This window comes from Nerophis lumbriciformis, linkage group LG08 (assembly GCF_033978685.3).
Source record: "Nerophis lumbriciformis linkage group LG08, RoL_Nlum_v2.1, whole genome shotgun sequence".
Lineage (NCBI taxonomy): Eukaryota > Metazoa > Chordata > Actinopteri > Syngnathiformes > Syngnathidae > Nerophis > Nerophis lumbriciformis.
This window is the reverse complement of record NC_084555.2, coordinates 45,595,001-45,612,500: the sequence shown is the minus strand read 5'-3', so window position 1 is coordinate 45,612,500 and position 17,500 is coordinate 45,595,001. Positions and strand designations below refer to the sequence as shown.

General features: G+C 39.2%; 1 protein-coding gene across 1 annotated transcript in view; it reads right to left on the bottom strand.

Moving 5' to 3' along the window:
- The window catches only part of LOC133611319 (tandem C2 domains nuclear protein), a 27,295-nt gene that overhangs the window by 5,703 nt on the left and 4,092 nt on the right, over positions 1-17,500 (bottom strand). Inside the window, exons 4-9 of the mRNA XM_061968016.2 lie at positions 16,752-16,889; positions 11,594-11,658; positions 11,461-11,530; positions 9,761-9,855; positions 5,436-5,552; positions 2,193-2,384 (exon numbers count right to left, since the gene is read on the bottom strand). Coding sequence (XP_061824000.1) covers positions 2,193-2,384; positions 5,436-5,552; positions 9,761-9,855; positions 11,461-11,530; positions 11,594-11,658; positions 16,752-16,889 — 677 coding nt within the window. The remainder of the gene's footprint in view (positions 1-2,192; positions 2,385-5,435; positions 5,553-9,760; positions 9,856-11,460; positions 11,531-11,593; positions 11,659-16,751; positions 16,890-17,500) is intronic.

Genomic DNA, 17,500 nt, shown 5'->3' with positions numbered 1-17,500 from the left:
ACAAGAAAAAAGTTGCATATTTTTAAGGGGAAAAAAATCATATATTTCTCATTTTAAAAGTTACTGGAAAGTCATTTCCATAAGTACAACATTCTCTCTGCCGGTATGTGTCTTTCTTTCAGTTAAAAAAAAAAAAGTCATTTCCGAGAACAACTGTTGTGTCCTTCCAAGAAAAAATGTCAGACATGCCAGAAAAAAAATCTGCAGACTTCCCTTTCACTTGAAAACACAGGACTTTGTTCTGGTCTTTTCTTTTTTGGTGTGGCTTAAGGCCTCGTGCGGGATGTTGCCGCGGCGACGAGGACCTAGCTAACGAGCGGCGACATTCCTGGAACATTCTCTCACTGCCGCCTCGGCGGTAACAGCTGCAAGGCGGGTTGGCCCACTTTTAAATAAACCTCCATTATCATTATCAAACGCTTTGTTTACACATGTGACCCATCCCCTTTATTCATTTATTAAGGTCAGGTTGCACAGGTGCACCTACACCAAGTGTTAGAATCATTTTATCTAAGTTGTCACAAAAACTTTGTGTTGAAATGAGTTCCCAGCGAGAAGACCAAAAGCTGTCTTTGAAACCTACCAAGAAGAAGGCTTGTAAAACTCCACTGTGTAAGGGGGGAAGCAACATGAAGGGTTTTCTGTTTTCTTTCATGTATTGTAATCATCCATTCATCCATCCATTTTCTACCGCTTATTCTCTTCGTGGTCGCGGGGGGCGCTGGAGCCTATCTCAGCTACAATCGGGCGGAAGGCGGTGTACACTCTGGACAAGTCGCCACCTCATCGCAGGTATTGTAATCAACAGAAAGATATTGTTTTAACCCAAGGACTACAAAGCGGAGAGAAGGCAGGATCTGCCCAATTTCTAGACGACCTCTTTTTGAACCTCCTTTTTCCACTGTTTTACAAACCTCTTTTTGAACTGTTGTACAAACCTGTTTTTGAACTGTTTTACAAACCTCTTTTTGAACTGTTTTACAAACCTCTTTTTGAACTGTTTTATGGACCTCTTTTTGAACTGTTTTACAACTTCTATTTTGAACCGACCTTTTCTGTGAATTGTTTATGACCTTTTCTGTGAACTGCTTACGACCCTCGTCCTTTAGAAACAGCTATGGCCATGTGGTCAGGGAAGGTCCAAATAAAAGGAGGAGGAGTGTAATCTTTTGGCAGAACGTAATGACTAGGAGTGTGGGAAAAAAATCGATTGAAATTCGAATCGCGATTCTCACGTTGTGCGATTCAGAATCGATTCTCTTTTTTTTTTAAATAGATTTTTATTTTTTTCATTTTTTTTATTTTTCTATTTTTATTTTTTTTTAATTAATCAATCCAACAAAACAATACACAGCAATACCATAACAATGCAATCCAATTCCAAAACCATACCCAGCAACACTCAGAACTGCAATAAACAGAGCAATTGAGAGGAGACACAAACACGACACACAACAAACCAAAAGTAGTGAAACAAAAATGAATATTATCAACAACAGTATCAATATTAGTATCAATTTCAACATAGCAGTGATTAAAAATCCCTCATTGACATTATTATTAGACATTTATAAAAATAAAAATAAAGAACAATAGTGTCACAGTGGCTTACACTTGCATTGCATCTCAAAAGCTTGACAACACACTGTGTCCAATATTTTCACAAAGATAAAATAAGTCATATTTTTGGTTCATTTAATAGTTAAAACAAATGTACATTATTGCAATCAGTTGATAAAACATTGTCCTTTACAATTATAAAAGCTTTTTACAAAAATCTACTACTCTGCTTGCATGTCAGCAGACTGGGGTAGATCCTGCTGAAATCATATGTATTGAATGAATAGAGAATCCTTTTGAATCGGGAAAATATCGTTTTTGAATCGAGAATCGCGTTGAATCGAAAAAAAAAAAAATCGATTTTGAATCGAATCGTGAACCCAAGAATCGATATTGAATCGAATCGTGGGACACCCAAAGATTTGCAGCCCTAGTAATTACACTGTACAAGGGTACAGATGTAGACGTTTCTCCTCACTGAACCACATTGAATTTTGTCTCTGTTTGATTCTTTGCTTCTTGTCTTGTTTAATAAATGTCATCAGTATTTGAACCTGACACAAAGTACTCTGACACAACGTACTCTGAAGAGAAGTACTCTGACACAAAGTACTCTGAAGAGAAAGACTCACAGAGGACTTGCGCGGAGCTCTCAGGTGCAGCCAGTGTTCGGTCTCCTGGGGCCCGAGCTGCCGTAGCGAGATGGCGCCCTCGGCCACCGTGCGTTTTTGGAGGACGCACGTCTGCAGCCGGAGGACCAGAGCGCTACTGCGCAGCGTCTGGAGGCTCAGCGCAAACACGAAGGTCTCCATGAAGGATGCGTGCTGGAGGAAACAAAAGAGTGACAGGATGCAGCTTTAGCTTGCGTGCTAACAACAAACACATTGGCTCACACCAAGGAAATGTAAAAACACACAAAACTTGTGGCTATGACTTAAAAAAAAAACAATAATATGGCCTCATTTATTTGCACCCGACTACCAGGAATGATTTCTAGTCCTTATTTTGAGATAATTGGTCCTCTACTTGCTATTTTGTGTGATCTATTAGCATAGCAATTGTTAGCGTGTTAGCATTTTCGCAACTCACACTTGTAAAGTAGACAAAACATCAACGGTCTCACGTAAAGAAAATAACAGAGCTCAAAGTTTGAAAAAAAAAGGTTTTTCACGCAAAAGGTAAAAATTCAGTTTTGCAAAATGTTAGCATGTTTTAAAAAGAGCTATTTTAGTGTGGTCTAAAACAGCGGTCCCCAACCACCGGGCCGTGGATCGATTGGTACCGGTCCGCACAAGAAATTAAAAAAAAAAAATGTTTTGTAATGTTTTTTCTTTTTTTTTTCTTTTTTACCAAATCAACATAAAAAACACAAGATACACTTACAATTAGTGCACTAACCCAAAAAACCTCCCTCCCCCATTTACACTCATTCACACATAAGGGTTGTTTCTTTCTGTTACTAATATTCTGGTTCCTACATTATATATCAATATATATCAATACAGTCTGCAAGGGATACAGTCCGTAAGCACACATGATTGTATTTTTTTATGACAAAAAAATCAAATAAAATACCATCCTCTCAACATACATCAGTCATGTAACCTGCTAAAAACCATAGGCCATGAAACATGCAAACACACATGCCTCATGTCGCATGCTACATTACAAACACACAAATTATGTAGCATGCCAACACATATACGTTGCGAAGCATGCTACATTATAAACACACATACATCATGTAGCATGCTAACATACATAAGTCATGTAGCGTGCTACAGTATAAACACATAAGTCATGTAGCATGCTAAAACCCATAGTTCATGAAACATGCTAACACGAATACGTCTTCGAGCATGCTACATTAGAAACACACATAAGTTGTGAAGCATGTTACTTTACAGACACATATAAGCCAGGAAACATAAGTAGTGTACAATACTAACACGCATAAATCATGTAACATGCTACATTACATTAGACTGACCATACGTCGTCTTTTCACCGGACATGTCCTCTTTTGCGGAGCTGTCAAGGCGGAGTTTCTTAAATGCCTCAAATGTCCGGCATTTTTTAGTTAGGGTTGCGTGTATTTTCAATGTACAAACCCTGTTTCCATATGAGTTGGGAAATTGTGTTAGATGTAAATATAAACGGAATACAATGATTTGCAAATCATTTTCAACCCATATTCAGTTGAATATGCTACAAAGACAACATATTTGATGTTCAAACTCATAAAAAAAATTTTTTTTTGCAAATAATAATTAACTTAGAATTTCATGGCTGCAACACGTGACAAAGTAGTTGGGAAAGGGCATGTTCACCACTGTGTTACATTGCCTTTCCTTTTAACAACACTCAGTAAACGTTTGGGAACTGAGGAGACACATTTTTTAAGCTTCTCAGGTGGAATTCTTTCCCATTCTTGCTTGATGTACAGCTTAAGTTGTTCAACAGTCCGGGGGTCTCCGTTGTGATATTTTAGGCTTCATAATGCGCCACACATTTTCAATGGGAGACAGGTCTGGACTACAGACAGGCCAGTCTAGTACCTGCACTCTTTTACTATGAAGCAACGTTGATGGCAACATATGTTGCTCCAAAACCTGTATGTACCTTTCAGCATTAATGGCGCCTTCACAGATGTGTAAGTTACCCATGTCTTGGGCACTAATACACCCTCATACCATCACAGATGCTGGCTTTTCAACTTTGCGCCTATAAAAATCCGGATGGTTCTTTTCCTCTTTGTTCCAGAGGACACGGCACGGCGTCCACAGTTTCCAAAAACAATTTGAAATGTGGACTCGTCAGACCACAGAACACTTTTCCACTTTGCATCAGTCCATCTTAGATGAGCTCAGAACCAACGAAGCCGACGGCGTTTCTGGGTGTTGTTGATAAACGGTTTTTGCCTTGCATAGGAGAGTTTTAACTTGCACTTACAGATGTAGCGACCAACTGTAGTTACTGACAGTGGGTTTCTGAAGTGTTCCTGAGCCCATGTGGTGATATCCTTTACACACTGATGTCGCTTGTTGATGCAGTACAGCCTGAGGGATCGAAGGTCACGGGCTTAGCTGCTTACGTGCAGTGATTTCTCCAGATTCTCTGAACCCTTTGATGATATTACGGACCGTAGATGGTGAAACCCCTAAATTCCTTGCAATAGCTGGTTGAGAAAGGTTTTTCTTAAACTGTTCAACAATTTGCTCACGCATTTGTTGACAAAGTGGTGACCCTCGCCCCATCCTTGTTTGTGAATGACTGAGCATTTCATGGAATCTACTTTTATACCCAATCATGGCACCCACCTGTTCCCAATTAGCCTGTTCACCTGTGGGATGTTCCAAATAAGTGTTTGATGAGCATTCCTCAACTTTATCAGTATTTATTGCCACCTTTCCCAACTTCTTTGTCACGTGTTGCTGGCATCAAATTCTAAAGTTAATGATTATTTGCAAAAAAAAAAAAAAATGTTTATGAGTTTGAACATCAAATATGTTGTCTTTGTAGCATATTCAATTGAATATGGGTTGAAAATGATTTGTAAATCATTGTATTTCGTTTATATTTACATCTAACACAATTTCCCAACTCATATGGAAACGGGGTTTGTATGTTTTTTTTCCTTCTTTATTATGCATTTTCGGCCGGTGCGACTTATACTCCGGAGCGACTTATACTCCGAAAAATGCGGTACTTTACAGACACACATAAGTCAGGAAACATAAGTAGTGTACAATACTAACATACATAAGTCATGTAACATGCTACATTACATACAGACAAGTCATGCAACATGCTAACATACCTATGTCATGCAGCATGCTCCAATACAGACACATGTGAGTCACGTAACATATCACCTGACAGTATTCTTTGACGGAGCTCTTGAAGTGCACAGCTTTGGGAATGCTGATGATTCCTCTGATCCGGATCTTTGGCTTTGGCGTCCCGTCCTTTGGAAGCTTGAGTTCTGAACACTAGTGATTGGAAGCAAGAAGAATATTTCAATCTAACTGAAACTAGTGTGGCAGTGTTAGTTCTTAAAGAGTAGTGCAATGATTGTTATTGTATTAACAGGGCTGCCTCATTTGCAAAATTGATTACAATGGAAACTGTTTGAGAGTGGAGTAACGTAGTGAGAGACATAAAAAGTGAGTTTAAAAAATGCAAACTATGATTAGAACTAGGGATGTCCGATAAAATCGGACTGCCGATATTATCGGCCGATAAATGCTTTAAAATGTAATATCGGAAATTATCGGTATCTGTTTCAAAATGATCGGTATCGGTTCCAAAAAGTAAAATTTATGACATTTTAAAACGCCGTTGTGTACACGGACGTAGGGAGAAGTACAGAGCGCCAATAAACCTTAAAGGCACTTCCTTTGCGTGCCGGCCCAGTCACATAATATCTACGGCTTTTCACACACACAAGTGAATGCAAGGCATACTTGGTCAACAGCCATACAGGTCACACTGAGGGTGGCCGTATGAACAACTTTAACACTGTTACAAATATGCGCCACAGTGTGAACCCACACCAAACAAGAATGACAAACACATTTCGGGAGAACATACGCACCGTAACACAACATAAACACAACAGAACAAATACACAGAATCCCTTGCAGCACTAACTCTTCCGGGACGCTACAATATACACCCCCCGCTACCTCCCAACCCCCACCCCTACCTCAACCCCGTCCCCCCACCAATAATGCACTTTGTGACTTCAATAATAAATATGGCAGTGCCATGTTGGCATTTTTTTCCATAACTTGAGTTGATTTATTTTGGAAAACCTTGTTACATTGTTTAATGCATCCAGCGGGGCATCACAACAAAATTAGGCATAATAATGTGTTAATTCCACGACTGTATATATCGGTTGATATCGGAATCGGCAATTAAGAGTTGGACAATATCGGAATATCTGATATCGGCAAAAAAGCCGTAATCGGACATCTCTAATTAGAACTGTAAATGAATTTTCTACTGTTCATTCTTAGTTTAGTTGTATTTGTTCTACTTTGTTAAATGTTAGAGTATCAAATTTGACCAAAAAACTGAAGGGTTGTGGTATTCACAAACCAACCAAATCTACTGACTGGCTCATTAACGTGAACGACTGGTTTGTTTTTATTTCAAGTGTGACCGTCATGAAACATTTACATCTCAGCCAAAGAAGAAACAGCGGCAGTTTTTGCACAGAGTGGGTGTGGGTCTCCTCTCTGCTCTTACCGGAATGGGATGGAACTTTATTAGCGTGGCGTTGTTGGTAGAGTGGCCGTGCCAGCAATCGGAGGGTTGCTGGTTACTGGGGTTCAATCCCCACCTTCTACCATCCTAGTCACGTCCGTTGTGTCCTTGGGCAAGACACTTCACCCCTTGCTCCTGATGGCTGCTGGTTAGTGCCTTGCATGGCAGCTCCCGCCATCAGTGTGTGAATGTGTGTGTGAATGGGTGAATGTGGAAATAGTGTCAAAGCGCTTTGAGTACCTTGAAGGTAGAAAAGCGCTATACAAGTATAACCCATTTATTATTATTTATTAAAACAAGTTGCAAGGATCCGCGAATCCTAGCATGACGTCATAGATCAACCGGAAAATAATTCAGCTATCCACGCTGAAACGAATAAGCGCCCCCCAGTGTACGGGAGGCGCATAGCGTTTGACCTATAGTCGCATTAGAGAGAATGCATGGACTTCACACGTAGGAATGGAAATACAACAACAAAAAAACTATTTGAGAAATCAGACTAATTTAGTGCGTCATCATCGGCGGTCACTCGAACTAGTATGACGATCCTCCTGGTAGGGGGGTATCCCTTTATGGAGGATGCCTGTGCGTGACTTTGTTTAACGTGGGGAGACTGGTGCACAGACAGTCACCACACGATCCTTGACAGAATCGGGTCCGGGGTCAGTGGCATGGAGTCCAAGACAACTGGGGACCCTTTTCTGCTGCAGCCTTCTTCCGCCATCGCAGCCGTTGAGGTAGTTCTTAAATCTACCCCGTCTTCCGCCTGCGCCGTCGTTGAGGTCTTCACCGTATCCCTGGCTAGGGGGCAGTCAGGTACTAGGCCTTTGCCAAGGGCCACCAAGGGTAACAATAGTAAAGGGGTTAACCTCCTAGTGCCCCAAGACCCCACAGAGGAGCCTCCACTGCCGGATGCGCTTTAACGTCATGCCCAAGCGTGGAAACGTAGTGAATGATTAAATATTTACGTTAATCTCACTCTGTAAACCAAGGCAGAAACAGCGGCAGTTTTTGCACAGAGTGAGCGTGCGTCTTCCCTCTTCTCTGACCGGAATGGGATGGAACTTTATTGTCAAGGAAATGTGTTTTCAGTACCAGCTGTGTAAGAGCAGACATTCAGAGAGGGGATTGCCTGTGAGGAAAGGCTCAGCTGCCGCTTGTGCGTTGACGACATTAGAGCGATACGCACTTTCATGTCTCCAAAACATCCAAAAAAGTTGCTCGATTTGTCACGAGTCGCTTTTGAGAAAGAAAGTCACTAAGAGGAGTCGGAAAAATGTTAGATTTAGCGAGAAAGTCGAAACTCTTTTTCTTGAGGAAGCTTAGGTCCTTTAACCTGCTCAGTGGCCTTGTGGTTAGAGTGTCCGCCCTGAGATCGGTAGAACGTGAGTTCAAACCCCGGCCGAGTCACACCAAAGACTATAAAAATGGGACTCCGAGGTACTTGAACTCCTCCACGTAGGGCAAGATCTCTTCCGCAGCCCGGCGATGGCACTCCACCCTTTTCCGGGCGAGAACCATGGACTGGGACTTGGAGGTGCTGATTCTCATCCCAGTCGCTTCACACTCGGCTGCGAACCGATCCAGTGAGAGCTTAAGATCCTGGCCAGGTGAAGCCTTGATGCCCACATCAAGGGCAAAAAGCAGAGACCTAATCCTGCAGCCACCAAACCGGATCCCCTCAACGCCTTGACTGCACCTCGAAATTCTGTCCATAAAAGTTATGAACAGAATCGGTGACAAAGGGCAGCCTTGGCGGAGTCCAACCCTCACTGGAAACGGGTCCAACTTACTGCAACAATCATACAGGGAGCGGACCGCCACAATCAGACAATCCGATACCCTGTACTCTCTGAGGTCTCCCCACAGGACTTTCCGAGGGACATGGTCGAATGCCTTCTCCAAGTCCACAACCATTCCAGACAGTTCGCCCTGAGATCGGTAGGTCTTGAGTTCAAACCCCGGCCGAGTCATACCAAAGACTATAAAAATGGGACCCATTACCTCCTTGCTTGGCACTCAGCATCAAGGGTTGGAATTTGGGGTTGAATCACCAAAATGATTCCAGAGCGTGGCCACCTCTGCTGCTCTCTGCTCCCCTGACCTCCCAAAAAAGGGGATGGGTCAAATGTGTGACTGGTACTTTAACTTTTAACTTTAACGTGTGCGGCAAGCTGTTTGAGATCTTTTTTTCAGTGTGTTGTTGGCCAGTGCCCTGTACTTTGCAGTGGTTTGTTGGGGGAGCAGCACCAGCACAAGGGACTTAAACTGATCCGGAAAGCCGGCCAAACTATTGGCACGCAGTTGGAGGCGCTTGTGTCAGTGAGGGACAGGAGGACACTGGACATACTAAAAATAAAGACGCAAAGACCCGCCTTAGGTTGCTTCTGATTGGTTTACATTGCATGGTGCCCTCCGTGGTTGGCTAGTTTTAGGCATAATAATTTATGGATTGGTCTCTGATTGGTTCTTTCGGTAAGTCAATCAGAATTACTCAAACTACGACAGGCCGCAGGGGAACAAGTGTATTATTATGAAAAACTCAATATAGAGTACCGAATGGGGAATCATAATCATAATCCTTTTAATGCTTTTTGGGCTTACTTTGTCTTCCTGTCCTTCCTCTTACAGTAAAGCCAATTTCTTTAGGGGTTAGGGGGAACAATTCTGCCTAGCAACAAGCACCCAGAATAATAACACCAAAAGAATACCTAAGAAAAAGCTGCTGTTACAGCTGCTAGCAAAAACTAGAGTTCAAATTCACAACATAAGCTCCGCCCACTAAAAAATCTGACTTTCCCTTTCTCGCATTCTCCTCTGGCCTTTGATTAGTACTTCCTGTGGACACACAGAGGGTCCATTGACAGTGTCTGAGCTCCACAAAGGACTCTACTGTCCCGTTTGGTCGGCTCGCAGGAAACCTTACCTGCACCAACGTGATCCACACCTGTTCCGTCTCCTCCTGGTAGCTCAGTCGCACACACAGCCTGCACACGTCGCCGTCCGTCCGAGGCACACACTCTGCGACAAAACACACAAAACAAACACAGCAACACATTAGAAACAACACAATAGAAACACAAATTCAGTAGAAAGACAGTGACACAATAGAAAGGCCTGGTTTGCAGGAATGCTACGACCTTCGGGAGCTAACACGCACGCTAACAGACATGCTAACACTTGATTTGACCTTTGAAATTTGGTAATTTCCCAACCAATATTCTACAACACAAATACAACGTTGAAACAACATGCTTTCTGACGACGTTTAATCAATGTCGGGTTGTGACCTTGATTTGACCTTTGAAATTTGGTCATTTCCCAACCAATATTCTACAACACAAATACAACGTTGAAACAACATGCTTTCTGACGACGTTTAATCAATGTCAAGTTCTGACCTTGATTTGACCTTTAACATTTGGTCATTTCCCAACCAATATTCTACAACACAAATACAACGTTGAAACATGCGTTTTGACGACGTTTAATCAATGTCGGGTTGTGACCTTGATTTGACCTTTGAAATTTGGTCATTTCCGAACCAATATTCCACAACACAAATACAACGTTGAAACAACATGCTTTCTGACGACGTTTAATCAATGTCAAGTTCTGACCTTGATTTGACCTTTGAAATTTGGTCATTTCCCAACCAATATTCTACAACACAAATACAACGTTGAAACATGCTTTTTGACGACGTTTAATCAATGTCAGGTTGTGACCTTGATTTGACCTTTGAAATTTGGTCATTTCCGAACCAATATTCCACAACACAAATACAACGTTGAAACAACATGCTTTCTGATTACATTTAATCAATGTTAGATTGTGACCTTGATTTGAAATATGGTCATTTCCCAACCAATATTCTACAACACAAATACAACGTTGAAACAACATGCTTTTTGACGACGTTAAATCAATGTCGGGTTGTGACCTTGATTTGATCTTTGAAATTTGGTCATTTCCCAACCAATATTCTACAACACAACTACAACATTGAAACAACATGCGTTTTGACGACGTTTAATCAATGTCAGGCTGTGACCTTGATTTGACCTTTAACATTTGGTCATTTTCCAACCAATATTCTACAACACAACTACAACATTGAAACAACATGCTTTTTGAGGACGTTTAATCAATGTCAGGCTGTGACCTTGATTTGACCTTTAACATTTGGTCATTTCCCAACCAATATTCTACAACACAACTACAATGTTGAAACAACATGCTTTTTGACAAAGTTTAATCAATGTCGGGTTGTGACCTTGATTTGACCTTTAATATTTGGTCATTTCCCAACCAATATTCTACAACACAACTACAACGTTGAAACAACATGCGTTTTGACGATGTTTAATGAATGTCGGGTTGTGACCTTGATTTGACCTTTGAAATTTGGTCATTTCCCAACCAATATTCAACAATACAAATACAACGTTGAAACATGCTTTTTGACGATGTTTAATCAATGTCAGGTTGTGACCTTGATTTGACCTCTGAAATTTGGTCATTCCCCATTTCCCTAGGCCTTCTATACTTGCAGTCCAAATCAGTGATTTTCAATTGCCTGGCTTCCTGTCCCTTCCCTGCAGTGGAAACGGAACGTTGCGGTACCTGTGCTGCTTTGAAAGGAGTCCATGACGGAGGACGGCGTGCTGACCATGCTGGACGTGGACTCCGAACTCTGCGGGACGAAGGCAGGTTAGTTAGCGTCACATGTTTGCCAAGGTGTGGACGTGACACTGACCTGCGTGTGAGGACTGTCAGGGCTGCTCAGCTCAAACATGGACGTGCTCAACTCCTGAGGAACATCTGCCGGCAGAAAACATATTCAGACTGGAATGAGCTGAAAATGCTCATTTTTTTCTAAATATATCAAATGTATCGTTTATGATAAGGCGACAATACAAATAAATCACACTTTAGACGTTAAATAATGAAACCAAATGGAGGAAAGTCTACATTGTCAGTAGATGGTTGCCAGAATTTTACCCTAAAAATGAACAATCTATAGTAGCGCACTGTAAAAACTACAGATGTAGATTTTACCGTAAAAAAAAAACTTGCATGCCAGAATTTTACTGTAAACAGCGATGCAGTTTTTTTTATCTATAGCAATGCAATGTGAAAAACACCACACATTTTGTGGTAAAATTCTGGCCGCTCAGTCGCCAGTTTTTTACTGTAAAAATAACGTTTATTTTATGGCAAAAAACAAACAAACTGGCAGCTCAGTTTTACCGTAAAAATAACAGTAGTACAATTTTTCTGTTATTTACAGTAATTTGGTGTAAAAACACCATAGATTTTACAGTTAAAATTCTGGCACTAGTTTAGTTTTTTTTATTGTAAAAATAACTGTAGATTTTCCTTAAAAATAACGGCAGTATTGTTTAAGTTAAAAAAAAGCTGGCAGCTCAGTTGCCAGAATTTTACTGTAAAAATGACCATGGTACTGTTTTTCTGTTTACAGTAGTAATGCACTGTAAAAAAAAAAGTAGATTTTACGATTAAAAAAAAAAGAGAGAGAGAGCTAAATCGACAGAATTTTACTGTAAAAATAAGAGTGGTAACAATTTTTTTTTTTTTTTTTTACAGTAATTCGGTGTAAAAACCATCATACATTTTAAGGTGGAATTCTCAGTCACCAGTTTTTTACTGTAAAAATAACTGTAGATTTTATGGTCGGAAAAAAAAGACCTAAATCAACAAAATTTTAGCATAAAATAAGAGTGGTAAAATTTATTTTTTTATTTACAATAATTCAGTGTATAAACCATCATTCATTTTACGGTGCAATTCTCAGTTACCAGTTTTTTACTGTAAAAATAAATGTAGATATGGCAACAAAAAAAAGACAGCTAAATTGACAGAATTTTAGCGTAAAAATAAGAGTGGTAACATTTTTTTTAAATTTACAGTCATTCGGTGTAAAAACCATCATACATTTTACCGTGCAATTCTCAGTCACCAGTTTTTTACAGTAAAAATAACTGTAGATATTATGGTAAAAAAAAGAAAAAAAAGAGCTAAATCGACAGAATTTTAGCGTAAAAATTTGAGTGATAACATTAATTTTTTTATTTACAGTAATTCAGTGTAAAAACCATTATACATTTTACGGTGCAATTCTCAGTCACTAGTTTTTTACTGTAAAAATAATTATAGATTTTATGGCAAAAAAAAAATAGACAGCTAAATTGACAGAATTTTAGCGTAAAAATAAGAGTAATGATATTTATTTTTTTATTTACAGTAATTCAGTGTTTAAACCATCATTTATTTTACGATGCAATTGTCAGTCACCAGTTTTTTACTGTAAAAATAACTAGATTTTATGACAAAAAAAAAGAGACAGCTAAATTGACAGAATTTTACTGTAAAAATAACCATGGTAGAGTTTTTCTATTTACACTAGTAATGCATTATAAAAACAAAACGTGGAATTTAGACAAAAAACACCAATAATGGCAGCCTATTCGCCAGAATTTTACTGTAAAAACAGCAGTGGTACTGTTTTTCCATTTACAGTAATGCACTGTAAAAATGATTGTAGATTTTAGGGTATAAAACCGGCAGCTCAGTTACCAAAATGTTACCGTAAAAATAAAAGTGGTACAGATTTACTGTAATTCAGTGTAGAAAAAAACAAAAAACACCATTCATTTACGGTGAAACTGTGCCAACTGAGCTGCCAGTTTTTTTCAACTGTAAAATCTATGGTTGTTTTTACAGTGCGTTACTGTAAATGGAAAAACAGTACCACTGTTATTTCACGGTACACTTGTGGCGACTGAGCTGCCGGCTCCAGCAGATGGTGCTGTAATGAAAAAAAGGCAAGTTAATCATTATAATTATTAATATTTATTCTTATGGTGTAGGCTCCTTCGTGAGCTGCGTCTCATGAATTCTGCCTAGCAACAAGGCGAGGTCACAAAGCAGGAAGAAGAAGATGAAGAGTGGTTGAACTGCATTTCTGCCTGCTTGCTAAAAATATCTGTCACGTACTTAATGACTCAGGTTAGATTACAGGTAAGTGTAGTTTGTTGAGGAACAAACTTTTTTACTGCAGATCATACTGCTAAGTGTTGACAAGAGTTATTATTAGACAAATTAGCGCGTATCTAAACACGTATTTCTATGTCAGACTTGGCCTTTTCTTGCTTTATCTCAGGGGCCGCGTGGAGGAAAATCTGTGCACTACTAAAATCATGGCATTAAAACTAAAAAAGCAAAGACAACTTCAGATTGTTTTCTTTGTCCTACTTTGGCCAAAAATAGAACAAACACATTCTGAAAATATTACAATAAAAATATAGAAAAAAATACCGGCAGCGAATACATTTAACTGTGCATAAATATTTGTTTTCTTTTGTGTTATTTTTTTTAAATGAATGAAGTAACATTTATGACAACCTTTTTTCCAAAACACAATATAGAATGTGAGATACAACAGGATCATGAATACATTTATCATTTGTTTTCTAAACGCTTATCAAAAAGTGGGACCCCAAAAATGTACTGTTTGACATCACATGGACAAATATAGACCTTCTAGAAGAAAGTTCTGTGGTCAGATGAAACACAAATTGGGCTGTTTGGCCACAATACCCATCAATATGTTTGGAGGAGAAAAGGTGAGGCCTTTAATCCAAAGAACACCATTCCTACCGTCAAGCATGGTGGTGGTAGTATTATGCTCTGGGCCTGTTTTGCTGCCAATGGAACTGCTGCTTTACAGAGAGTAAATGGGACAATGAAAAAGGAGGATTGCCTCCAAATTCTTCAGGAAAAGCCCAGAAGTTGGGTCTTGGGCGCAGTTGGGTGTTCAAACAGGACAATGACCCCCAAACACACGTCAAAAGTGGTAAAGGAATGGCTAAATCAGGCTAGAATGAATGTTTTAGAATGGCCTTCCCAAAGTCCTGACTTAAACGTGTGGACAATGCTGAAGAAACAAGTCCATGTCAAGTCATAAAAATGGGGTCCCACATTACATTTTTGGAGACCCACTTTTTACACACCACAAGATAGTGGTTGTTTTTTTTAGCTTCCATACTCCTTTTTATACACTTTGCAAGAAATACATTGGCGGCAAACTCCGTAGCTCGCTAGATTCCTGAGACTCTTATTTTGTTAGCAACGCTTTTATTGTGAAGACAGGAAGTGTGCGGACGGTCTTTAGAGTTTTGACGGCAGGTATACGGCGCACGAGTCTGTTGAAATAAAAAGTGTTTCTTGCCTTCCTGTCCGTCATTTTTACAACTGCTGACGTGTGTATAATAATACTACTAATCATGGATCCCATTTATTTCAAGCGCTTTTTTGCTTTTTACTATGAAAATCCTTAAAAGATATTACCGGTAAGTGTCATGAAATAATAATTATTATCAATACAACGACAATGCTTGCAAGTAAAAATATATTAGCCTACTATCAAAATTACTTTAAAAGTCTTATATAAGTGTCATAATGAAGGCAACACATGATGCAAGTGTCTATAATAGCTATGTTAGCCTACTATCAAAACGACTTTAAAAGTCTTATACAAGTGTTATAATGAAGGCGACACATGATGTAAGTGTCTATATTAGCCTACTATCAAAACGACTTTAAAAGTCTTATACAAGTGTTATAATGAAGGCAACACATGATGTAAGTGTCTATATTAGCTAAATTAGCCTACTATCAAAATGACTTTAAAAGTCTTATATAAGTGTTATAATGAAGGCAACACATGATTTAAGTGTCTATATTAGCCTACTATCAAAATGACTCTAAAAGTCTTATATAAGTGTTATAATGAAGGCAACACATGATGTAAGTGTCTATATTAGCCTACTATCAAAATGACTTTAAAAGCTTTATATAAGTGTTATAATGAAGGCAACACATGATGTAAGTGTCTATATTAGCTATATTAGCCTACTATCAAAATGACTTTGACAGTCTTATATAAGTGTTATAATGAAGACGACACATGATGTAAGTGTCTATATTAGCTATATTAGCCTACTATCAAAATGACTTTAAAAGTCTTATATAAGTGTTATAATGAAGGCAACACATGATGTAAGTGTCTATATTAGCTATATTAGCCTACTATCAAAATGGCTTCAAAAGTCTTATATAAGTGTTATAATGAAGACAACACATGATGTAAGTGTCTATATTAGCTATATTAGCCTACTATCAAAATGACTTTGACAGTCTTATATAAGTGTTATAATGAAGGCAACACATGATTTAAGTGTCTATATTAGCCTACTATCAAAATGACATTAAAAGTCTTATATAAGTGTTATAATGAAGGCAACACATGATGTAAGTGTCTATATTAGCCTACTATCAAAATGACTTTAAAAGTCTTATATAAGTGTTATAATGAAGGCAACCCATGATGTGTCTATATTAGCTATATTAGCCTACTATCAAAATGACTTTAAAAGTCTTATATAAGTGTTATTATGAAGGCAACACATGATGTAAGTGTCTATATTAGCCTACTATTAAAATGACTTTAAAGGCCTTATATAAGTGTTATAATGAAGGCAACACATAATGTTAGTGTTTAGATTAGCCTACTATCAAAATGACTTTAAAAGTCTTATGTAAGTGTTATAATGAAGGCAACACATGATGTAAGTGTCTATATTAGCTATCGACAAAGCTCACCTTTGTGCATTCACGCACAGCATAAAATGTTTGGTGGACAAAATGAGACAAAGAAGGAGTGGCATAAAACAGGTCTTTCTGTGGCAGCGTCGGAGAAAGTTGTACATGTAAAGAAACTACGATGAGTTCAAAGATCGCTGAAATTAGTAGGACAAAACGGTGCTTGCCAGATACTGTAAAAAGTGAAGCATGTTTAACATAAACGGTGGGCTTTTTCCTCCATGTTCTACCTGAGGAGCGTTTCCTCCTGCCGATGTCCCCTTCACGGCGGCGACCCACCAGCAGGTCGGACTCGGAGCTGTACCCGAAGGGCCCGACGTCGTGCTGCAGCTCCGTCTTCCTCTGAGCGTACGTGCAGCGGACCGGACCTTCAACACAAAGCAAAGCGGGTCAGCACGACGGACGCCAGGGCACAGGACACGTCCCATCTCGGCCAAACAGGACATCCTGGTCTCACGCCGGCGCTGAGCTGATTGCCAAAAAAAAAAGTCACATGAGGCAGACTGAGAAGTGCTGCTTCCACCGGCCAAATAGTCAGATTCTACAAAACCCAAAACCAGTGAAGTCAGCACGTTGGTAATGGGCCGTTAGAAAAGGTTTGATGAAGTGAAATGAGTCCAACAGAGAACAATGGCAGGTATAACAAAAAAAAAACACTAACCTATTTATTATTATCCGTCTGTAATGGACTTACGCTGTCTTTAAGATGAAAGGGAGTGGTAATTGTTTTTTGACAACACCTCGCGGCCACAACAATTCATGTCGTTAAGCTCATGACGCAGTAGGTTGAGTGATGCGGAAACGTTTGTTACTGGATACTTTCTAATACGCTTCTGCCTTGGAGACTTTGTATGTGTAAGTAATGTGCAAATATAATCATTTAATACTTGTTTATGTTGACTAATTCTGTTCCTGTTCTCAATGTATTGACAATATACTCCATAAGTAATAACATAATAAATAAATACACAATAATTAG